Source organism: Pipistrellus hanaki (assembly GCF_964339955.1).
Source record: "Pipistrellus hanaki genome assembly, chromosome: 9".
NCBI lineage: Eukaryota > Metazoa > Chordata > Mammalia > Chiroptera > Vespertilionidae > Pipistrellus > Pipistrellus hanaki.
Genome location: NC_140511.1, coordinates 39,407,084 through 39,432,852, shown reverse-complemented (window position 1 = coordinate 39,432,852; position 25,769 = coordinate 39,407,084). Strand labels below are relative to the sequence as shown.

General features: G+C 44.9%; 1 protein-coding gene across 2 annotated transcripts in view; it reads right to left on the bottom strand.

Annotated features, from left to right (window-relative positions):
• GAB2 (GRB2 associated binding protein 2) overlaps positions 1-25,769 on the bottom strand; it is a 146,517-nt gene that overhangs the window by 30,152 nt on the left and 90,596 nt on the right. For both annotated transcript variants that reach the window (XM_084895011.1, XM_084895012.1), the window contains exon 2: positions 11,764-12,064. In XM_084895011.1, coding sequence (XP_084751137.1) covers positions 11,764-12,064 — 301 coding nt within the window. The remainder of the gene's footprint in view (positions 1-11,763; positions 12,065-25,769) is intronic.

Here is a 25,769-nt window from a genome sequence, read left to right as displayed (position 1 = left end):
TTCTCAACCTGTGGGTCGCGACTGTAGAGCCTAAGACCATCGCAAAACACAGATATTTACGTTCGATTCATTAACAGTAGCAAAAATTACAGCTATGAAGTAGCAATGAAAATAATTTTATGGTCGGGGTCACCACAACACGAGGAACTGTATTAAAGGATCACGACATTAGAAAGGTTGAGAACCGCTGGGCTAGGGAGTCAAGTGCGTGGGCCCTGCAGGCCAGTGTCCACGCGTGCATGGTCTCCCTCAGCACCCACCGGGGAGGTTGCTGGCCTAAGAGAATATCTTAAAGTCTGTGTTCACAACCCTTCCAGGTTTGACCAGGGCCAGGACCGGTCCCGGGAGGTGCATGTGGACTCAGCGGGCCTTTGTGTCATGATAGGGGACTTTAGGGGCCAGGGGCCTGGCAGGACGCAACTTCCTAATCTTCTTTGGTGTCAATTAATACAAAAATGTCTGCTGGATTCTGATAGAGAATGGACCGAATTTACAGGACCATCAGGGGAGAACTCACATGTTGACAATATTGAATGTTCCACTTCTGAAAGGATATCTCTCTCCCCTTACTGAGTCTTCTTTAATTTCTTCCAGCAATGTTTATTACTTTCTGTAGAGCAACTTTTCATGCTTATCTTTTTGTTAAATTGATTCCAACGTATTTTATTTTTTGATGCCATTGTAAAAGAAAATTTTAAAAATTGTTCTCCAATTATAGATTGCTCTCAACAACGTTGACATTTAGAATAGCCTGGATGTTGTCAAGGCAGTGATCTTTGCAAATTCAAAATAAACGAGCTTACTCAGTGTTGCAAAGCTCTTAGGAAATGCCCAAAGCAGGATTCAAACTCAAGCTTCTTACACACAAAAATCGAGGGCTCATTCTATTGTGTGGCTCTACGTGAGGTAGATGAGAAGCATACATCTCTTAAGTTTCAAGCTAAACACATATCCAGTGGGATTAGAAAAGAAAACCACTTAAGTATGACTGATCCAGAAACCAATACCCAGAGCGGTCTTTCTTGATCACCCCACCTAAGCCGTTTTCTAGTCACTCCCTATCCCATTACCTCCTCTATTTTCATCAAAGCACTATTGCTAGCATGGAAAGATTTTGTTTTTTGATCCATCCCTTCCCACTAAACTATAAGCTCCTTTAAGAGTGTGGACCGTACATGTCCCATTCATCACTGATATCTCAGTGTAGTGGCCATAAAAATAAGCCTTTCAGGTTTCCTGATGCGGTCAGCATGATGGACCGACAGTCTCGGCTGCTGGCCCTCTGCATTCCCTTGACTGCCCATGGCTGTGCTCATGCAGTGACAATGATGGAAGACAGGCCTGTTCCCATGGGACATGGGACTCCTTTACTGGGAGCCCTGGGGCTTGAGAACTTCCCCTGACTTGGCTGAAACGGTCTTAATCCACACTGCAGCTTAGCCCTGTTCCCTTCCTTCTCTTCTCCACAGGCGTCAGACCTGCGTCCAGATGTTTCATGCAATACATTTCTAGCGCATCTCAACTCATCTTGACAGCTGCTTCTCAGACACCCGAACTAATACAGTCCTAAAACAGTACTTGATAAACAAAGGGCTGGCCCAGGTTCACACTGCAGGCAAACCACAGGCCCAGAATCAGAACCCAGATCCCTGCTCCCTCACTCCAAAGCCTTCTCATCATCAATCATGTGAGAAACACGTTCTTGGCACCTTTGGCCAGAGGGCCACTGCTCCGATGAATCAGAGGGGAAAACGCCTTCCCCAGTGGCCACGCCCCACAGCTGCCCTCCCAGCTCTGCACATAAGTATGCGGACTATCGAGGGAGTGAAAACATCTGTTCTAGGTTCAGAGAGAACTGAAGCTATGGCTTATGTCAGCACAGAACGCTGGCTTAGGCTGAAGTGAAAGGCAGCAAGACCTCGGTGTGATGCCCTCTTAGAGGAATGTAGGGAGAGCAGACATACTGGCAAAGCCCGAGAAGGTCTGCAGAGCAGAGCAGAGCAGAGCAGAGCGGGCAGTGAGTCTTTCCCAGGTCCTGGTGTACAAACTGAAGCTCCCGTGCAGGTACTGTGACAGCTTGAGGCGAGGAACCACGTCTAGAATTTCAGGGTGAGGCTTCATAGTTAAAAGCATGGATTCTGGAGCCAGACTGTCTGGGTTTGAGTCCCAGCTCCTTTACTTACTAGTTGTATGAACCAAGGAAAGCTATTGAACCTCTTTGTGCTTTAGTTTTCTCATCTGTAGAATGGGAATAATAATAGCTATCTACTGTGCCCTGGCTGGCTAGCTTAGTTGGTTAGAACATCCTTCCAATACTCCAAGGTTGGGTGTTCCATCCCTGGTGAGGGCACATACAAGAATTAACCAATGAATGCATCAATAAATGGAACAATAAATCTAATTTTCTCTCTCTCTCTTCTTTCCCCTCTCTCTCTAAAGTAAATCATTTTTTTTTAAAAAAAAGATGTAACCAATGAATGATTAAATAAGTGGAACAAATCAATTTCTCTCTCTAAAAATCAATTAATAAAAAAAATTGGTATCTATCTCACAGGATTATTTGAGTTAAGATCTGAGAAACACTTAGAACATTGCCTCATACATGGTTAGCTCTAAAGTATATTAGCTTTTATGATCAGTAACACATTTAAAAGGACATCTTTGTCTTTGAGCACCTCCACAACTTAGGAGTAATGCAACTCAAATCAGTAAAGTCAGACAAGTGTATTTGATAAAATATTAATCACACACAGTAAAAACATTTTTGAGTTTGGGCAGAATAGAGTTGTTTAAGATGTTTCAGTTTTGGGGAGATTAGATTAGCATGGTACACACTTCACCAGACTGCTGTGAAGGTCATAGAGAATGCAGTGACAACTTATCAGCCACACATTCTAAGATACTTAATGTGTTCTTATCACATACCAGACACTATATTTTATACTTTACTATGGGAATTCTTATGTAATCTTCACAACAATGTTGTGAAGAATGTCTTGTTTCTATTTTACTGATGCAGAAATTGAGGCTCAGAAAAGTAAACTAACTTACCTAAGACTCTGTTTAGATTGAACTCATCAATGTTGTGCACTCATGTATTTATGGATTTCCAAGACCCGTGCTTTGTACTAAATTAACCATTTAAACCAGTATATATATAAAGGCACTTCATAAATCCTAAGGACTTTGTATACAATTGCAAGATGATATCACCAGCAATATCACATGGGACATTAGCCAAAAGTAAAAACCCAGGTTTCAATTCTACCCTTGGCAGTTAGCTGTACGATCTTGAGCAAATTGCTCTCCCCTTTCTTGCCTTCGAGGAGCTTGGAACTAAACCCTCTCTAAGGGCCTTTCAAGATCTAACATTCTAGAATTTTCTCATGCCATGAAAGCTACTCTCTTCTCTGTCTTGACTATTTGGCTAATACGTTTTGTCAGCCACAAAGAGTTTTGTTCATAGATTCATCCACAAAGGGGTGAGAAGGTGGGGAACAGTGAACATAGATGACAGATTTGTAAAATAAAGCTTAGGCTATTGTTATACCCTGTCTCTCCTGCCTAGTTAGTACATCATCTGTTTTGAGGTTTTTTTTGTTTTTTTTTCTTCCTTTTTTTTGGCTTGTTTTTCATTGTACTTTATACTATGATTTCAATATACAGAATTTTAGATCCTATGTCCTGTGAATAATATTAGAGTATTTTTAAAGTTTCTTTTCCCCACTACCTCAACAGTGACTATCTGAAACCAACAATATTGGGGTGGGGAGAGGGGAATTGGGAAATTTTTAAGCTGTAATTTTGTATAACTATTTCAAAAGTTACAACCAAATATTGTAGCTACATCATTCATTTGAATATTCACTAGGCAGCTACAATGTGTCTGAGTGGGGGTGACAGAATGGTGAGTGAGTCCTGTTCTTGCCCTGAGTCTCTCACACATGCCTCCCTCCCAACCACGTGCTGCATCCAGTTCCCCAAGCCTCCAGGAACTTGAATAGCAACCATGGAGAAAGCAAGAGAAACCTCAATTTTGAGATGTTGAATGTATTAGTAATCTGCTGGTGGCAATCATTTCACAATGTATAAATCTATCAAACCAGCATGCTGTGCACTTTAAGTATATACAGTTTTGTCAAGTATATACCTTGATAAAGCTGGAGGAAAAATCATTATCTGATATATATATATATATATATATATATATATATATATATATATTCCAATTTATGTAAAGAGAGAGAGAGAGAGAGAGAGAGAGAGAGAGAGAGGGGAACCTGAATTAACTGAGAAAATCCTGTATTGATCAGTTTTATCCCAAGTTGATCAAAACTTCAATGTCCATCACTAGCCAGATGGGGCTTGATATTGAAATTAAATTCAGAAAATTTAAAAAATACATTTTTTTTCTTTTTTTATATGAAAGATATATCTTGGCCCAGACCAGGCGTGGCCAGAAAGGCAGGTAAACCTCGGTGAGAGCGGAGGGCCTGGGCTGAGACTGAGAAGAGCGCCAGGGCAGCCTGGCGGGGGTGTGTGTGTGTGTGTGTGTGTTGGGGGGGGGAACGACGACGACACACGGACATGGCCCGAGAACATGGAGAGACTGGAGTTCGTGGAGAGCTATCTGGTCCATGTCTCACACTCTCCTGGGGTGCCTGTCCCTAGAACTGGCCCTGGCAGACACAGGCACTGGTGTGCTGAAGGAGGGAGCCCAGAAACAGGCTGGCACCACCAGACCTGTGGGCAGGAGAGTCCGTGAGGAGGGGGCGTGCTGAGGGAAAGCAGAAGCAGATGCTCTCCAGACATTCAGGCCGACAGGAGTCTGTCCCTGGGCAGTGGGCTCCGGCCACTTGCTCGAGGGGTTGCGTAAGACTGTGGTCTGAGAAACAGGACCGGCCCAGTCCCACGTGGAATCTGAGACCACAGGTAGGTTAACAGGGACAATAACTCAAGAACAGGCAAAATCCCGGGGCAGATGCTAGCTCACAATCAAGGTTAGGGGCAGACGGAGCAAAAGGGACACATAGTCTCCAAGAGCCTGACTTCACCTGGGGCGCAGGGTGGGCCTTGACCTGAAGGGGGAGGTGGAGGGACTCTGGCCATGAGCACAGAAGCAGCGGCTTAGGACCCGGTGCCCCTGATGGCAACGTCACCAGCAGGTCACGGTCCCCAGACTTCCCAATTTTAGGGATGTGTTAGAACGCTGCCTCTTTGTTTGTGCACTTTAAAAAGATGACACGGGGCTAACACTTTTCATTATGTCCGACTATTTACTGTGACTCCTTCACACCCAGGAACATTTGGACATGTGCAATTTTACAAAGGGAAACAGAATAAAGGGAAGTCTTACAATCTGACTGCATTTGGCTTTATGAAAACTGACTGCTTCTTCCTCGTGTTTTTCCTTTTCCCGGTGGACTGAGGGAGACTTTCGTAGCTCAGCGCTGGTCTGCGAGGGCCTGTTCTGAAATAGCTGCCGCAGAATAGTATTTTCACACCGTGTTCCAGCCTTCCCAGGCTGCCCTGGGAGAGGTGGTGGTGGTGGTGGTGGGAGCGGCGGGTGGCAGGCCCTGGGGGTCCAGCTCACTCCCCTGCAATGTTCACAGCAGCTCCCTCTCACCTGCTGTACACGTTGTGTTTCGTGTGAGACTGGGTTAATGAGCAATGCCAAAAAAAAAAAGTCTGAAAATCACTGTTTTGGTCCCCAAGCCCCTCAGTTACTATTGAAGAAATGGGATCAGGAACAAAGCTGAAATTGAAAATTAGAACTTTGGCTCAAGATTCAAATCCTAGAGAGAGAGAGAGAAAGAGAGAGGACCATGCCTACTGAGTTTTGTAGTGTTCAGAGTCTTATGCAGGGCCCTACGTGATGGGGTGTGTAATGACAGTCAAGATCGTCGGGGGTCACCCACACAGCGTGACTCTGTGATTGAACATCAACCTACAACCAAGAGGTCATAGTTCATTTCCCAGTCAGGGCATATGCCCAGGCTGTAGGCTCGATCCCCAGTGAGGATGGTGCAGGAGGCAGGCGGTCAACGATTCTCTCTCATCACTGATGTTTCTCTCTTTCTCTCCTTTCCTCTCTGAAATCAGTAAAAACATATTATATATATAAAAAAAAATTGTTAGAGGTTCAAAGTGACCTTACCATTGAATTCAAAGTCCTCATTTTGTGTCTAGCCAAAAATAAGCATGTGGGCTTTGGAATCTGGTCTGGGACCAGTGCGACAATGACTTTGACCGCCGCTCACTGTTGCTCATCGGAGTCAGTCAGAAAACAAAAGGGCGGGGGCATCTCAGAGAGGCCGGGAGTGCTCCAGGCTGCTGGTGTTGAGGAGCTGGGAGGAAATCGCCAGCAGTCTGTGGGTTTGGCAGGTGACACCAGGCTCATCTCCGCTGGCCGGCTGGGTGGTGAGGGGGAGGGTTTGGTAGCGAAGGGAGAGCAGAAAGAAGGATCCAGGCTTAGGACAGAGCGAAGAGGGCCAGGTTTCTCCCTGCTCCTTGTCCTCCTCCAGAGGGCCCGGGCCTCCTGCAGGTCAGGGCTGCGCTGGCCCAGGACAAGGCAGGAGTGTCCGTGGGGTCTGGATAAAGTTCATGTCCCAGGAGGAAGGCCTGATATTTCAGGGTTATTTAGAATAACATTTTTTTTTTTTTTTTTTTCTAAAAAGCCATGAGGAGGAGTTCAGATCTGGCTGGAAACTGGTCTGCATGTTTATTTTCCTCATTGTCTCAGTGGAAAAAAGGGTGGGTGATTCAGACAGCAGCCTCCGCCTCTGGGCCGGGGCCCGGGTCTGTCTCCGCTCTGTTCTCTGCTCCTCCGGGGACCTGTGTCAGCCTGGGGAGAAGCTGCATGTTTCCTCCCACATTGGCTCTGAGCTTCCAGCAAGGGACCCCCGAGGAGGTGAGAGATCTGAGGTCAGTTTTAAAGAAGCACATGGTAGGGGAGGAAACAAGAAAGGGAGAGGTCCCCCAGGGATGAGAAGAGAGAAAGGGCAAGTTCTCTAAGGAAGGCCTCCCCCCGCCCCTCCCCCCTGACCTCCTCACACCAAGTCTCTCCCCTGGCTCTCCCACTCACTGCACCGGGGGCCAGGCCAAGGTCACCAGAAGGCATCTGAGGGCACGGCCTGGCTCCATCCCAGCCCTCCCTGCGGTCAAAAGTCCAGCTGGAATAAGGGGTCCTGACCTCTAAGCACCAAGCACCCTCTCTGGAGGGGAAGGAGCTGTGTGAAGACCTCCGATAACATTCTTCCTCGGGAGGTTCAAGACTTCCTCCAAAACATTCCTATGGATATCGCCGATCCCAGATGGGGCACAGGAGCTAACAGAACTCTGCTGTGAGCTACTCAGGAGACTCAGGGGATTCTAGAAGTTTAAATATTTACAAAATATCTAAGGGAGGGGAGGGAGGACAGCCTCACCAAGAACTTTAGGAGGGAAAAGGTGGGGAAGGCATAAAAACAGCCTGTTCAACTCTGAAGAGTCTTTGTGCCACAGAGTTTGACACGTGAATGCTGTGAAACGCCTGCCAGGGAGCTGGAGGAGAAGGGGGGAAAGGCAAATAAGAGACTGGACATGGAGGGGCTCTGGCTGGCCTTCTTTCAAAACCTTCAAGAGCTCCAACCGGGGCTCTGGTGCCTCGCGTCCCCACTCTCTGGTTCCTGTTTGAGGCTGCTCTAAGCTGGGACCTGCTCTCCCGTCCGTGTGGCTCTCAGAGAGGTTAATGCTACTGTACAGACGGCACTCTACTGCTCGGATAGTCAATTCTCAGTGATTTAGAAACGTCCTGCTTCCCCTCGCTGGCTATTCTGTGATGGACAAGCCGCCATGGTAAACAGGGGTGGGCAAAGGGGGTTAGGGCACATGGGGAAGAGTCAGAGCACAGCCCCAGGACGGAGCGAAGGGGCCTGGCTCTAGGCCTGGTGACAATGCATTGTGGCCCCATCACTTTGGGCCTTTCACCCTCGGCTTCATCACTTGTGCAACAGGAACGATGCTAGCAGCTCCGCCTATCCCAACCCGTTACGTGCCATGTCAGTCACCGGTGCCTGAGACTATACTTTCCATTTGGAACTGTCAGTCTCCGGCCGCCAGCATATCCGTGAAATCAGATACCAAGGGCTAAACAGATAGGGAGACAAAACAGGTTTGGCGCTTAACGTGTTAATTTGTTTCTTTATCCTCAGAGGAGACTGCCCAAGTGCTCTGTAGACTGTCACCACAAACACCAGATACTTCAATCACTGTCCTACTCCTTTTGACCTCCTGAAGTAAAACATCATCATCAACACCACCACCACATGGGGAGCAGCGCCACCAGCTGCCACGGCTCCCCTGTGCGCCCCAACACCTTCCCATCTCCCCCCAATGGCGCTGGGAGGGAGATTATCCCCGCTGTGCAGGCGACAAAGCCCCAGACACATAGAGGCCTGGCTTATTTAACACTAGAGGCCCGGTGCACAAAATTAGTGCATGGGTACGGTCCCTAGGCCTGGTCTGCGATCAGGGCCATCTTCCCCAGCTGTCGGAAGCCGGCCCCGCCCCCTGCCACCACCCACTCCTGGTTCCCCATTCGCCATTGGGTGATCCGTGCCTGATGGTCAGGGGAAGGGACTGAGAGGTCGGCTGCTCCCGCCTGCTCGCTGGCCCCGCCCCTGCAGCAGTGGCCATCAGGCGATTGGAGCCTGCCGGCCGGGGAAAGGAACCAAGAGGTGGTCAGTGCACCTCATAGTGACTGGTCCAGCGGTCGTTCTGCCATTAGGGTCAATTTGCATATTACCCTTTTATTACATAGGATTGTGGACAAATAAATGGCAGGGCTGGGACTCCAGGGCAGCCGGCCTGCCTTTCAGGGTCCACGTGAAAGCGGCCGTGCAGGCCCTGGAAGAGGGAGGGGCTGAGAGGGAAGGGCAGATAGGATGCAAAGGGGTGCGGGCTTTCCCAGCAGCGGATGACTCCTGAGCCCATGAATAATTCACCAGAGCGCTGTGCTGAGAGCTGGTTCTTTTTGTGTGTGGTACATCTGGTCAGGGACAGCTGCCCGTGGCCGGGCCACAAATGTGCGGACTGGACCCCCCAGCTCAGAGGCACAGCTCAGAGAAGTTTTCTGCTCCGTTCTCGGGGGCTGAAGGCTATTCTGATTCGCAGAGGAAGGCAGGGTTCTTACATGTGCTTATGAGTGCCCACCTGCACGTAACAAAGAAACAAACAAATCTCCACGCGTGTGATATGAAATCGAGACATTCATCCTTGGACTTGTTTTCCCTCCGTGGGCCTCATCTCTGGTTCCCTTCCCTTAGGAAGGGCTCTCTCCTATCAGGAGGCTGTGTTCTCCACCCTTCTGTCGACTGTCAGACTCAGTGTTACTCCTGGTCTGGTCTTGTTCCTAGACAGGTTTCATTGCAGGCATTTCTGGCTGGAATATGTGAGGAACTGGAGGGCGGCAGCAGACAGCAGAAGCTGAGAGTGGCAAGAAAGATTACAAAAAAAGACTCCATCTGCCACAGAACCTCTTCCAGCTGAACGTGAAAAACAGAAGTTGTTTTCCTTCCTTCTTTTTTTTTTTTAATGGGTCCTATTGCAACTCTTAAAAAAAAAAAAAGAAAAAGGGATATGAGCTGGAAGGAAGGTCCCTACAGGAAGAAGTCTGTTCGGGCCCACGCAGCAGGCAGGGCTATTGCATGGCACAGCTGCTGGGGGGGTATCTCTGCACAGAACCCCAAGGGGTACCTCTGTGGATAGCCCTGTGGGAGATGTGAAACTTGAGGTGCACAGGCAGTGGGGCTATGGTCTGACCTGAACCCACGGAGAAGCGGAAGCTCTGGTAGATGATGATTTATCTCTGTTCTGCAAAAGGAATCCGAGGCTTCAAGTGACTCACATAATCGCAGAGCTGAGATTTAAACTCAGACAGCCTCGCCCCAGCCCACACACTCACCAACGGAGCCCGGTGACTGCAGGAAAGCCTAGAATGACAGAACTCCTGGAATATCCCAGCCCTGCAATGTGAGCAACACAGGCTGGTGAGGAGGGAACCTAAGCCAGCTACACTCCTGGTGGAAGGGGTCAGGGAGTGCTTCCATCGAAGTGTCCAAAGAGGCAAAAATACCCGGGCGTGCTTCTGCCAGGTGGTCGTATTTCAGGAGGTCAGGGAGAAAGAGACAACATCTGTAATAATAAACGTGTAATATGCTAACTGGACCGGACATCATTCCAAACGTCCTTCCAGATGAAGCCGGGGCTGCAAGGGAAGCTGGTGCCGGCAGCCAGGGGAAGGAAGGTCTGCTCTTGCACAGTTTCAGGCACCAGGCTCCTAGTGTTATAACGGAAAGTCAGACCTGGGTCAGGGTAGAATCTTGGCTCAGCCATTTCTAGCTGTGTGGCCTTTATTCAAAACCATTGCTACTTGGAATGAAGTTTTTAAAAAGACAGGAATGCCTCAAAGATTCTTAGTTAGCTGATTTGCCATGGGTTCTCAGCATTAATGACTTTTATATGCTTCTCTATAAATATATGTTTTATTGATTTCAGAGAAGAAGGGAGAGGGAGAGAGAGAGAGAGAGAGAGAGAAACATTAATGATAAGAGAGAGTGATTGACTGGCTGCCTCTTGCATGCCCATCTTCCCCCCACCCCACCCCCACAATTCCCCGGGATCGTGCCCTGACTGGGAATGGAACCATGCCTCCTGGCTCATAGGTCAGTGCTCAACCACTGAACCACACCGGTTGGGCAACATGCTTTTCTTTAATTGATGTGCAACCAGGTTTAAGAACTACTGATTTAGGCTCTCTACCTGCCAAACAAACAAACAAACAAACAAAACACTCATCCCCAGCTCAATCATCCTATAGCTGGGGATGAGTCCAAATAAATGTCAAAGAGAACTGCAATTTAAAACTCATCTAGAAAAGCTGAGCTATTCCTTGTGAAGGTTAACAATACACAAATGTAAATAAGCATTCCCCTTCTCACCTGTCCCCTCCCAAATGCATAGAAATGAACACTGGATTATACATCGATAATAATCCCCCAGCCCCCTTCTTCTCTGCTCCCCCTGCCCCCCCCAAAAAAAATTGGCAAGTGTAACTATGTGGATGGTGTGAAATAGATGGGCTAGACCCATGGCCTGCAAACTGTGGCTCGAGAGTCACACGCGGCTCTTTGGCCCCTTGAGTGTGGCTCTTCCACAAAATGCCACGGCCTGGGTGAGTCTATTTTGAAAAAGTGGCGTTAGAAGTGTAAGTTTTAAAAAATTTGGCTCTCAAAAGAAATTTCAATTGTTACACTGTTGATATTTGGCTCTGTTGATTAATGAGTTTGCCGACCACTGGGCTAGTCAGACAGGTGGACCAGAAAATGGATCAAGGTGAGAGCTGCCCTGTGGGATGGCGGGTAAGTAACAGGGCACAGAGTGCTAGAGAGTGAGGGGAGGGGAGAAAGGCACAGGGCTGAGAAATGGGGTGGCGCCGAAGTACCTGAAGACGTTACCTTTAGCACAAAGCACCTTCAGCTTCATCACAACCCCAACAGATCTCAGTTTCCCATGGGAGGGTCATCAGGGCCAGGGGTCCTTCTAATGTTTGGCAACCCCTTCACACTCTTACCCTCTGCCTATCACTCCTCTGTTGAAGAGGAGCTTTTAGCAGACAGCCTGCTCTCCCTATTCTAGGAGTCTGAAGGCCCCGTCACAGCCCCAACCGCCCAACCCTCCCCCAGGGCGCACCTTGCCCTTTGGAGAAGGTCTGTGCTCTCCTACCTGCGCTCTCCTCCGCCTGGCTGAAGCCGCAGATCTGACAGATGCTCTGGACCCACTTATTCATGTCCTCCTCGGTTTCGGCCACCAGGTAAAAGGTGCGCTCGCTGGTCTTGATGTCGAACACGAAGCTGTCCTGCAGCTCCTTCTTGTTGAAGGTCAGGCCCGCGTCCACCTGCTCGCAGAAGTTGAGGTTGATGATCCGCAGGGGCTTCTTGGAGTGGTCATTCTTGTAGTATTCCAGCACGTCGGGGTCGCCGCTCATCCGGCCGCTCCGCAGGATAAACCAGCGTTTCTTCCAGGCCTGAAGGGGAAGGAGTGAGGCGAGGGGGGAAAGGTCATTGGCTGTCTCAAAGCTTTCCACGGGCCCCCATGTTATTGCGAGGTTAACAGTGAGCACGGGTGCATCTGCAGGCTGAACGTGGGCTCCGTCTCTCTCCCTTTTTGCCCCAGAAGTGGGGGGGGGGGGGGGGTGACCTTGGAATGCATTCCACTTTGTAAACAGTTTTATCACCATGCAGTGAGTTGTGTGGCATTCCCACTTTTTAGATCAGGAAGTTAGATGTGGATGAAAACACTTTACAGCAATTATTCCATTAGGAAAGAATACAGACTCACACTCACAGTACTTTAACTCACAGGGTGGAGCCTGGGAAACCATAACATCTCAGTTGATGGATGGGGACCCCACTAAGACATGGCGAGCCGAAGCAACAACGCCACACCAAGCAAAGGGCAGAAAGCAAGTTTCCTAACTTTCGTACATTGTACATTGTGCTTTTCACCACATCACAATGCATTGAAAGAATCACAGAGAAACCCTTGTAAAACTTCTCTGAAGCGCATAATTTTAGGATTTTCCCGCCTGTCTCCTTCACTGCTATATCCCCAGTACTTACAAACTAGAACATCTCATTTTGTGCGCAGAACCTCCAATGCCTTTTCATCTCACTCAGAGTAAGAGCCACCTCACCGTGGCCAAGGGGGGCCCCTCCTCCCACATCTCTCACCTCATCTCCTGCCATTCTCTGTCCATTCTGCTCTGGCCAGAATGGGCAGAGAATGGAGTATGTGGCCCTTAAGCAGGGGCCATATACTCCAACCTCAGGGCCTTTGCTCTGCTTGCTCCAATTGCCTGTAACAATCCTCCCTCAGATATTCCCATTGCTTATTCTTTCTTTCAAGTCTCTATTATCGAAGAGGCCATTTCTAACCACCCAACCCTCACATTCTCTTTACTCTGCTGTACTGGTCTCCTAGCACTTACACCACCTTGAATACCATATTTATGTTGAGTGTCTCCCAGAATGTAAACCCCATGAGGGCAAGGCTTGGTTCTGTTTTAATCCCATGCCACATCCTCAGGGTTTAGAATAGTGCCTGGCACATAACTGGTTATCGATAAATATGTATTTAATGAATGAATGAATCATGTTATTCCATGAATTTCTCACTGCAGTAGTAGGTCATGGGAACTGAACTGATGCCTAATAAGCCTAAGACAGAAATGAGGGTTAGGGTCAAGCCAGACAGAGCAGAGGTAAGAAAAAAAACATAAATACTAAACTCCATGTGTGCTGTGTGTACACATGCCGCAGGGCACACATACACATGTATACGTTTGGGTCAGGAGCATTTAAAAAGATATTGTTAATAGTTCAGCTTGTGTTTGGTTGATGTGTGCCTTTCAGGGGTAGTCTCTACAGAAAGAGCTGTTTCCGAATCTCTGGGGTGCAGATGTCAGCATAACCACACACAGCTCCCTCGTCAACAATATAAAGGTGTTTGCTCCAGATAGCATCGAGGCTGACAGGTCAGCTCCCAAGGAAGCAGTGCAGGCTGACAAATGGCCGCCTATGAAATGCTGATAAATGTATGACAGAGCAGGCAAGGCTAGTCCAGTCCCACACCCCCATCCCTCTCTGCCACAACACCTCTTCAAGTCCAGGCTGGTTTTTTTTTTTTTTTTTTTTTTTTTTTTTTAAACCAAACAATTCAGAACAAAGCAACTTCAAAACCTCTAGCTCCACTGACAACTTCTCTGATCCCCTGAGGTGAAATGAAGTTTTACTTCCTCTGAACCTTAATAACACTTTAATAAAAGAAAAAGAAAAAATCCTCACCCAAGGCTATATTTTCATTGATTTTTTAGAGAGAGGAAGGGGGGTGGGGAGAGAGGAGAAACACTGATGTGAGAAACATCAATCAGTTGCCTCCTGTATGCACCCAACCAGCAAATCTAACCCACAACCTAGGTATGTTCCCTGACCGGGAATTGAACCCACAACCTTTTGGTGTATGGGATGATGCTCCAACCAACTGAGCCACACGGCCAGGGCAATAACACTTTTCATGTACTTCTCATGGCATGTCGTTTTTTTACAACCTATTACAGGTATCTTCGTATTTGCTGTTTCTTCGCAAGTAGACCATGAACAACATCTCCTATTCCTGAACCTTTCTGATCTCTCTGGCCTCATTTATGTATGTTTCCTTTCTCCCTTTCTCTCTTCCTTCCTCCCTTCCTTCCTCCCTCCTGCCCTTCCTCCCTCCCTTCCTGCTAGCCATCCAACAAATATTTATTTAGTGCTTACCATGCAATAGGCATTATTCCAGATGCTGAGGATATAACATGAATTCCAGGTCTTACAGGAATTCTTATTATATATTATTCTCCAATTGTGCCACATAGAATTAAATATGATATAAAAATAACTATATACCATGACCAAATGGGGTTTATTCCAAGGATGTAAAACGAATTCAGCATTCAAAAATCAATCAGTATAATCCATCATATTAATAAGGTTAAAGGAGAAAAATCATATGGTTATATCAATCAATGACGAAAAACATTTGCCAGAATTCAACACCCATTCATGATTAAAAAAAAATCTCAAAAAAAAAAAAAAAAAATACGGACACAGGAAAAATCCTGAATGAATCTCCAAAGAATTATACTGAGTGAACAAAGTCAATCCCGAAGGGTTACAATTCCACTTATATAACATCCTGTCAAAATTTAGGGATGAACAGCTGGTTAATGGTTGTCAGTGGGCTCGATTCCAGGTAGGGCACATACTCAGGTTTTGGGGCTGTGATCTCTAAAATTGTTTAACCTCCCGAATGTTTTTTTTATTGATTTTAGCGGAAAATAAAGAAAACATATCTTCATGACTTTGGGGTAGACAAAAATTTCCGAAATACATAAAAGGCACTAATACAAGAGAACAAGTAACCAATCATACTCCATTAAATGTAACCTCTGGTTACCAAAAGGCACCATTAAGAGCAGGAAAAACCAAGCAAAGACAGTGAGGAGAGATACTTGCAATGCACATAACTGATGAAGGACTTGGAGGACTCATATTCATAACATATTTAAAAAAAAAAAACCCAAACTCCTACAAATTGGCAAGGAAAAGGCACTCAACAGAAAAAGCAGCAAAAGATTTCATTAGGCACCACACAAAAGAAGACGCACAAGTAGCAATAAGCATATAAAAGATCTTATCTCCATTAGCCATTAGGGAAGTACAAATTAACACTACCACACCACCACAGAATGGTTACAATGAAAAAGACTGACAATAATAAGTATGGGAAAGAGGTGGAGAAACTGAAAAATTCATACTTCGTTAGTAGATAGGTAAGTAGGTATAATCATTTTGAAAAACTAACGTAGTATCTACCAAAGCTGAACATTCATACCAGCCCCCCACAATTCTACTCCTGGGTACATACCCCAAATGACTGTGTATAAACATTCACCAAAATACACGTCCACGTACGTTCGTCACCACACTGGTCATAATAGCCCATATCATGCCTGTCTGTCTACACTCTCTATTTCAAGTGCTTGCTACTTATAGTCTGGACTACTGTCATGGCTTCCTAACCAGTTTCCCTAATTTAATACATCTAAATGCTTCCAGTTTAATCAGAACAAGAAAGCTCTGGTCCTGTTACTCCCCCCAACTATTCAAAAATGTAATGGCTCCCCATCATCCACACAGCAAATTCCAAATTCTGTGGTTTAGTTTTTGTTTTTTTTAAATTAAAAATTATTTCCAATGGGGTAAAACAGAGATAACATAAAATTTACCCTTTTAAGGGTGTAGTTCTGTGGTATTAAGTACATTCACATTCATAGCATTGTACAGCGATCAACACGGTTCTTTTCCAACTGAAATTCTGTATCCATTAAACACTAACTCCCCCCCTCCAACTTGATCACCAGGCCAGCCCCTGAAACCCACCGTTCTACTTCCTGTCTGTCTGATCTTGACTACTCATAGAGGTGAAATAATACAGTATTTGTTCTTCTGTGACTGGCTTATTTCATGAGCATGATGTCTACAATGTTACTCCCTGTGGTGATGTGAGTCAAATTCCATTCCGTTTTGATTATCCTTCTTATCTGCTGATGGGCTCTTGGGTTCCATGGCTCAGTTTTAAGGCTTTCACAATCTATAATAGTTCAAACCCACCCTTCCATCTCATCTCTACTCACACATATATGGTATATATTCAAACCAAGTTGCTGCTATTTAAACCAAGTAGAACATTTTCACTATTTCTAAAACATGCCTGGGCTTTTCCACCTCCACACACTCAATTTCCCTCCCAATCTTCCTTCCTTTCTAAATTCTCTAAAGTTTTGCTTATACTTGAATGCTATCCTGCCATATTGAGACAGGCCAGTGAGCTAGGACAAGTAGAATAGGGAAACTGAGGCAGCTGAACAAACTGGCAGAACAGTTTATAGTAGATACAGAAGTTCACCTCCCTAGAGACAATGTCTAGGCCTCAGCTGTAGATGCAGAAAAGCAGCAAAAGGTGGGTGATACCAGGACCAGCTGCAATGACTGATGACCCCCTGCCCTGGTGCTGACCAATCAGTGGAGACCACCACCCTGAAGGAGCACACCTAGAAAACTGAAGAATATTCTACTGAAACCCTCCCTTGAGACCTTCCCTAAGATTCCTGCAGGCAAGAGGAATACAAGACAAAGGACCCAGCCCTCTGTGCCCCTCTGGGGAGCAGCCCCGGGCCATTAAGTACCTTCACTTTGTTGGACAACCATCTATGTCTTCTTTCCCTACTTCTTCACCCACAGGCATGCTTCTCCTAAACTCTAAAGGGCCCCACAGAGACTTGCATCCAGGGGAGCAATGGGCAGTGGCAGCTCATCACAGGCTAATCCTGTTCCCAAGGCCCCCTTTTCTCCGACTTTCCAGAGAGCTGGGGTAACCCAAGCCTAAGCACTACTGCTGGTTCTTCTATGCTAAGCCCTTTCTTGTTTCACTGTCCCCAGTCTTAATAAACATTTCCTCATACTCACTCCTATGGATTCATGTTGTGAAAATTTTCCTGCATGAAGTCAGGAACCTTACATGCTACCAGTCAGGCCTAGGCAGACCCGCCAAGTGCCAGGTCCCGTTTTTGGGAACAATGTCATAATTTTAAAAAATATATATTTTATTGATTTTTTAAAGAGAGGAAGAGAGAGGGATAGAGAGTTAGAAACATCGATGAGAGAGAATCATCGATAAGCTGCCTCTTGCACACCCCCTACTGGGGATGTGCCCGCAACCAAGGTACATGCCCTTGACCAGAATCAAACCCGGGACCCTTCAGTCCGCAGGCCGATGCTCTATCCACTGAGCCAAACCAGTTTCAGCTGATGTCATAATTTTTTATTAACTTTCACCCAGTGTTCCACCATCTAGTGCTCTCAGAATATAGCTCTTCCTCTTCCCCAGAACCTTACACGTGGCCTTCCTTCTGTGTTGTAAGTACTTTTATTTATTGAACTAAGTAACATAGCCAGATCGCATTAAAATACTAGTATACTTACTCTTAAATATCTCATCTTGAAACTATTTTTTTCTAGTTTCAATAATAAATGGTATCAAGCCATTTTAATAGACAAATATGAAGAAGGAAAAAGGGTACCAGTTTTTGCCTAATTCCTAGCAGAAGAAACACTATTAACTCAGATCAACAAAAATTCAGACCTGGAGGAACAAGTGCAGAGAATTAAGGAGAGAGCAGAATAAGGTAGACAATGCAGAGTGTGGTGAGAAAAGCTTAACACTAGAGTGAAAAGACTGAATGATATTTCTATAAACTTGGACGCATTTCTTAACTTCTCTAATATATAAAATGTATACAAAAGGGGGGGAATGCAAAACTAATAATATTGCTTGGAGAATTAGGTGAAACTAATAAATGTTGAAGCGTCCAGGACCAAACTTTGCGGGGCAGATGCCAAGGACAAAGCTATTGAATCTAAAGCTGCCTGAGGACATTCTGAGGTCATGTAACTGGCAGAAGCATCACTGTTATAAAAGATGCTCAGATTTCCAATCCGGTGTTCTTTCTACTGTATCATCACTGCGGAGGGTTTAGTGTGTCCCTTTTCTTGCCCCGAACCACCTATTAGCACGCCTCTGAGTTCTGCCTCTTTGGTCCAAGGCATCACTATTATTTCAGGCTCCCAGATCAAAATCATCTACTCCCCTTCAGCTCTTCCTGCTACTTCCCTGCCAGTGCCCAATCAATGAGCTCCTTCTATAGTACCCAGGAAAACAAACTCAAATTCTGCTAAATGCTTATAAAGATAAGAGGCAAGACCCAAACACTCCTTTCAAGTAACTTATTAATGATGTTGCTCATATCCCTAAAACAAAAGGCAGCTTTTCAGAAATACCATAAAAAAAGACACAATATGCTATCAGACCATTGACGGGGAATCAGTGGGTAGTGGTGAGGGGAGAGGGAGAGAGAGAAAGAGAAATAGGAATGAATATGAATAATAAAGAAGGTAGGGTTTGCTATATGGTTTTGGGAAAGAAGGAGAAAAGAACCTTTTGTTTATAGCATACAGTATGACCAAGGCCTGGGTATGGAAAAAACATGAGACCCATTCAAAAACCTCACAGGCATAGACAACAGTATGGCAGTTAACAGAGGGAAAGGGGGTGTGGAGGAAGGCAGAAGAGGTAACAGGGGTCAAGAACAGGGTAACAGAAGGAGACTTGACTTTGGGTGGTGAACACACAATGCAATACAGAGATATATTATAGGATTGTACACTTGAAACCTATAAAATTTTGTTTATCTATGTCACTCCAATAAAATTAATTTAAAAAACGAGTTCAGAGAATGTGGAACAGTCTCTTTCAAATGTGGAAAAGAAGAGTCTGGTGTTCCTGGGAAGCCGTGGATGCCATCCTAAGAACTTCCATCTTTCCACTATTGTCAGCGGGGAGCCGCTGAAGAGGACAGATGAGCAGAGAAATGGTGCGGCAGCTGTGCTCTTAACTGACAGAATGAGGAAGACCAACCAGAGAAAGGAAAAATCAGAGGCAGGAAGAAACTATGTAAGAAGCTGTTGCAATAGTCTACCCAACAGTGAGAGAAGATGGCCAGGAGATAGGAGAGACAATGTGAGTCACTTTACTCAACAATGGGGCTTATAGAAGTGAGTACATGATGGCGTGGGGTCCTCCTCTCAAAGTGGAGAGAGGATGCCTCCACCTTCTCTGATGAAACAGAAGTGACTATTTTCCTTTTTGTACCCAAACCTAGTTAAAAAACAAACCATTTCACAAGCACCCAGACCACAGACACGTTCCCTGGGTACATGAGGCCCGGAAGTTGCATTATTCCTAGCTGCTGAACAGAGAGTGATGTCCCACACAAACCTGATTCTGTTATCTGGATTAGATTACAAGGTCTCCAACGTGTAGAGTGAGGCCATGGCTTCTTCCTACAGCTCTTGGCAGCTAGAAAATGCAGGTGCGCCCCAATTTGACTTTACATGGGAGGGCCGATCACACAGGAGTGTGGTGCTCAATCCTGGGCGTGATGAAGCTCTTGGGACCAGGATTCAGTGAGCTTCTGCCTGGGGTCACGTTGTAGTGTTCTGAAGTTTAAGGGGCCGACACAAGGGAGAGCGATGGTCTTTCTCTTGAGTGATTCCACATACTGACATAGAACTGGTGCCCGCAGGGGCATGCTACAGGCAAGCAGGTTTTGACTCAGCGTAAGAAAATGTTTCCAAAAGAGCGGTCTAAAGTTGGTGCCTTGGAAATGGAGGAACTGCTCATCACTGGAGATACTGAAGAGGAGATAGACAGCCTAGGCCAGAGGTTAGCAAAGTTTCTCGGTAAAGGTCAAAGAGGAAATATAGTGTCAGATGCCACAACTGGCCTGTTCTACAGTGGCATGGAGAAGCCACAATTTGAAAGCAAACAAGAGTGGCTGTGTTCCAACGCAAAACTATTCAGAGAAAGAGGTGGCCCCTGGTGGGGGGACTCCAACAGTGGATCAGGACAAGGGGCTATGGTCTCTCCCAATCCTGATAGCCTTACATATTTTTAATCAAGAAAATCGGATATGGTAATACTTCATCTAATCTGTTATCTCAGATTATTGGGACAGGGGATGTGTTTTACTGAATAACCAAGTATTAACTAGAAACTCTTCTAGCTTCAGCCTTGTCCGTTGAAAACAATTCTAAAACTCCAGAATCTTCTGCCCTGCCTTATGTATTAGACCAAAGATAACAGAACTTTGATGACTAAGGGTTCTCAGAGCCTCAAATAATCTCTTCAGATACCAAATCTCACATGCCTTGTGGCTAAAGTGGTGGAAGGGTCAAGACATTTCTTGGAAGAGGGTTTTGTGTAATTCCTAAAAATGGGCGTGTCCTTTTAACTTCCCTCTTTCTGATGAGGGTAAAGCTAAAAACTGCCAACAAACCCAGGAGGATTCTGTCAAGTGAGGATTGTAGTTAGTTAATCAGACTCTAAGGGAGCTCCCTTGGTGATACCAATAAACTGAACTGATTAGTCAGAGATATTAAAAACATAACACCTGCATCTTCAAAAGCTGTTTGCTTTACAGAAAAAGAATTCACCAATAAAACACACATACTCAATTATACATCTTTTGCTTAGTGAAACTCCCCAGTAGTGGTGAGGTTTGAGTTCCAGCTCAAGCAAATCACAAAGACACAGAATTTGATCTGACTTGTGAGTGAAGATGGCACAACTTTACCCCTATACACGATGTACACAACTTTACCCCTATACACGCAGCATGAAGTGCTCTAGGCCAGTCTTCTGTTCCATAACAGTTAAGAGCGACCAATCAGAGAGTCCCAGAGGGTTAGGTAACAGGCACACATTTCTGGAGGAACACTTCCCGAGTGAGTGATTTGCTGGCTGACCCCTGGCCTAGGCTCGGGGTGGGGATCAGACGGAAGAGGGGGCTCAAGCAGTGCATCTGTAGACAGACAAAGGGCTACAGTCTCTCCCAACCCTGACAACCTTATGTGTTTTTAACTAAGAAAATAGGATACCGTAATACTTATTTTTTTTTAAATCGGAACTTTTTAAAAAATATATATATTTTATTGATTTTTCACAGAGAGGAAGAGAGAGGGCTAGAGAGTTAGAAACATCGATGAGAGAGAATCATCGATCAGCTGCCTCCTGCACACCCCCTACTGGGGATGTGCCCGCAACCCAGATACATGCCCTTGACGGGAATCGAATCCAGGACCTTTCAGTCTGCAGGCTGACGCTCTATCCACTGAGCCAAACCGGTTTCGGCCCTAATACTTCATTTAATCAGATTAGTGGAACAGAAGGACGGTTTTACCGAATAACCAAGTATGAAATAGAATCTCCCTTGCTGCCTTTCCTCTGGGAATCCTTCAGCTATTCTGGACCCCAGGGACTTTATACTTGGAGGGAGGCAAGAAAATGGCACGTGCTGAGCTCCCATCCACTAACATATTTAATTAAGCCACGTGTCATGTGCTTCCTATCCACTAACACATTTAATCCTCAAACCAATGCTGCAAGGCAAACATGATCCCCTTTTTACAGATGGGGAAAATGAAGTTCATCGAGGTTACACAATTTGCAGAGATCACGGCCCCAGAACTTCTGGTCCAGTGGGTCAGGGCTAGGGTTCAGAGAGAGCCTGAGGAGAAGCTAATGCAGATTAACTACTGACTACACTTGGAGAAACACTGCTCACAGAGTTTATAAAAGGTCAAGTTTACCATTAGTTGGTGATGGCAGTAGAGGGATTAGAATCTAGGCCTCAGTTCCTAGTCCAAAATTATTTCCACTTCTCAAATCCAAATCCCCCTAAGAGAGGGAAGAATAACTATTAGCTCATCTGAGTAATAAAGTTTCTCTGTGATTCTGGAGAACCACATTTGTTCCTAGGGCACAGAATGAACTTTATTTTACCACAAAGATTGCTACATCTGGTCAGGGGCTTTTTTATTTCCAGCTTTTAGCACAGTGCTTGGCACCACGTTATATACTATGTAAGTCAATGAAAGGTATACCAAAGGAACAAGAGGAAAGAATATCTATTTGCTCTTCTTTTGGTAAAAACAAACAAGACCTCACAGATGACCTGCTAACGTAACACATCCAGGATTCGGCCCCATCTCCGTCCTGAGTGAGATGGTACACAGACACCTTTTATGAGACACTGAATCAACTCTAGGCTTTGGGGAAGAGGGGTCATAGGAGCCTAGATTAAGCCAATCAATGCAGTTCATCCAGTGACTGGTTGCCAGCGCAGTCCTTAAAAATTCAACTCAAAGTGGACCCTTTCTCTCACTGGACAGGAGACCGTGGTGATGGGAGCCAGAACTTGCAGAGTCCACCCTTTGGAGTCTGGAACAGCCAATCCAGAGAGGGCAGAATTAAACAAGATGAAATATGAGTCCTAAAACAAGCTGACCTGGAAGCCAGGTTTCCCCCTTGTTGGCTTAAAACAGTGGTCACGGACCTCGGTGATGGACTGAACAGGGGGATATGGGGGGAGGAAGAAGAAAGACCCCCAAGGTTTCCCGCTCGAGCAAGCAGGCGGGCTGTGTTACGACTTACGGCGGGAAGGGAACCACAGCCACATTTCTCTGACAAGCTTATCACGGTGCCCTCTACCCATTCTTTGCCTTGACTGCATCAAAAACAAAGAGGCAAAATAAATGTGACATGTGTGAGGAGGAGAGGGTCACCTCTGGGAGACCCTCTGATGACACTGACTGTGTTCTATGAGATGGATCCGCAAAGAGCAGGCCAATCTTCCTGCAGAGGACTCAGGGAATCAATTAGTGGAATTACGTCTGCCATTGACAAAAATAAAACAAAAATCAGCTGTTGCCAACCCTTGGCATGAAACAAAGGTCATTCCATTGAGCGACCTCTCTTTCATGTCCTGGAATGATCTGAACTCAGTTGTACTTAAAACACTGAATTAAGCAAAAGTTACCAGAGAAAAACCAGGGCAAGGTTGGGGGAAGGGTACAGAAATAATGCCTATGAAAATAGTGAAACCGTTTCCTCTAACACAGGGATGGTCAACCTTTCTCACTTCATGGCACACATAAACTAACTGCTAACATTATGCAGCACATAACTTGGTTACCTGGTCACTTAGAAATGGCCAATCAGGGTGTTTCCAGTTTGGAGCTATTATGAACAAAGCAGCCATGAATATTCTGTACGTGTCTTTTTGTGAAAATGTTTTCATTTGTCCTAGGTATATACCTTAGAAGTGGAATGGTCACATGGTAAATGTATGCTTAATTTTATAAAACGTTGTCAAACTGTTTTCCAAAGTGGTTGGCCATGTTTGCTTCCCCTGCAGCAATGCACAAGAACGCCAGTGTCCAAAAACATTTAGCCACCACAGCCAATCTGATGGGCGTGTAGTGGCATCCTTACCAAACACAAAGGCTTGAGGAGTTCCATTCAAGAACAAGAGGTGTCCTGGCTGCCATGGGTAGTTGGTTGGAGCCCTGTCCTGTGCACCAAAGGGTCATGGATTTGGTTCCCAGTCAGGGCACATACCCAGGTGGCGGGTTCCATCCCTGGTTGGGGCGCATAGCGGAGGAAACTGATCGATGTTTCCCACATTGATTTTTATCTCCCTTCCTCTCCATCTCCCTTGCTCTCTCTGGAATCAATGAAAAAAAAAGAACAAGATGTGTTTGTCATGAAGTAGTGTTGTTTACCCACATCAAGATCAAGTAAAGGAAGCAGGACTCTCCTCCACAGCTGTCTCCTGGCAGGGAGGCCTAGCCATTACTTACATAGGGTGTCCCTCTAACCGTATCCACACACTGAATCATAAAGGCAGTGTTTATTAAAATACACTTCACTTTCAAAATTGAACTATCAGCTTTTAAAGTGCTTATACATTTTTTTAGGGGACACCCTGTATACATTATTTGCCTAATTATATTAATTTCTTCTTTGCAGTTGACTCCGCTTATCCAGTTTTTTTTTGTTGTTTTTTTTTTATATCTTGCCTGGGAGGAATACTGTGCTACATTTAAACATTCAGCAAGAATAGCATTTAGTCAGAACCACCCAGACCTTGTGTATTTAACAGTATCTCACTGTATTTTAAAATTGCATTTCCCTGATGACTAACAATGTTGAGCAACTTTCCACGTGCTTACCGGTCATTTTTTTTTTTTTTTTTTTTTTCCTTTTGTGATGTGTCTATTCAACTCTTTTGACCATTTTTGACTGAGGGTGTTTTGTTTTGTTTTTGTCTTTTTCATTATTGAGTAGTAAGAGTTCTTTACATATATTCTGGATACAAGTCCTTTGTCAGATTTAAGTATCGAGAATGTTTTCTGCCAGTCTGTGGCATGTTCTTTCATTTTTACAAGGATGTCTTTTAAGGACCAAATGTCTTTAAATTTGATGAAGTCCAATTTATAATTTTTAAAAATAGCCCAGGCTTTTTGTGCGTCTTATATTTCTTTTCTAAGAAATTTCTGTCTATTCTAATGTCAAAACAATTTTCTGTTTTGTTTTCTTCTACAAGTTTTACAAGTGGAGTTTTTATGTTTAGGTCTGTGATCCATTTTGGTGCAGAGTGTGAGGTAAGGATCATGGTCCATGTTTTCCATATACGGCTGTTCCAGCAATGTTTGTTGAAAAGAAATATTCTTCCCTTTTCAAATTACCTTGGGTGTTTATTGAAAATCAATGATCAAATATATGTAGGTCTATTTCTGGACTTTCTGTTATGTTCAATTGATCTCCTTATATATACGTAGGCCAATATCATATTGTCTTCATTACTGCAGTTTTACAATAAATCTTGAAATCAGATATTGTGAGTCCTTCAACTTTTTTTTTTTCAAAATTGTTTTAGCTATTCTAGTTCCTTTGCATTTTCATTAAAATTTTAGAATTGGCTTGTCAATTTCTACCAAAAAGAAAGTGCTGGGATTTTGACTGGGATTGCACTGAATCTATATATCAATTTGGAGACAAATGACATAGTATAATTTCTTCTCTAAATGTTTGCTAGTGTTCACCAGAGAAGCCTTCTGGCCTGGAGTTTTCTTTGTGGGGGGTTTTAAATGAGAATTTAGTTTACATACTGAATACAGGACTATTTGGATTTTTACTTCCTTCTGTGTCAGATTTCATAATATGTCTTTCACAGGATTTGTCCAGTGCATATAAGTTATCAAATTTATTCAGGTAATGCTGATCTCCTATTACTCTTTTAATAAAATTGAGATATAAATTACATCATAATATCCACCTTTTAATAGTTTTTAGTATATTCACAAGGTTGTGGAACCATCACTAATATCTAATTCCTGAACAATTTCATCACCCCAAAAGGAAATCCTGTACCCATTACCAGTCACTATCCGCTCCTCCTTCTTTCCAGTCCCTGGCAACTACTACTCTATTATCTTCCAATGTCTGTAGGATCTGTAGTGATGGGCTGATCTATTTTCGGTAGGCTCTGTTTCTAATTCAGGAACCAGAGTTGCAGTCACATTACAATCTGGGCTTCTGGAGAGATGGAAGAAGACAGAATTTTCCTGAAGTTTGAAAAATCATCATTGCCTAGTAGCACTTTTCAAACAGTGGACATGTGCCTACTTATTGAAAGTTTTTGATTATTTCAGCCTGAAGGAAAATTTGAG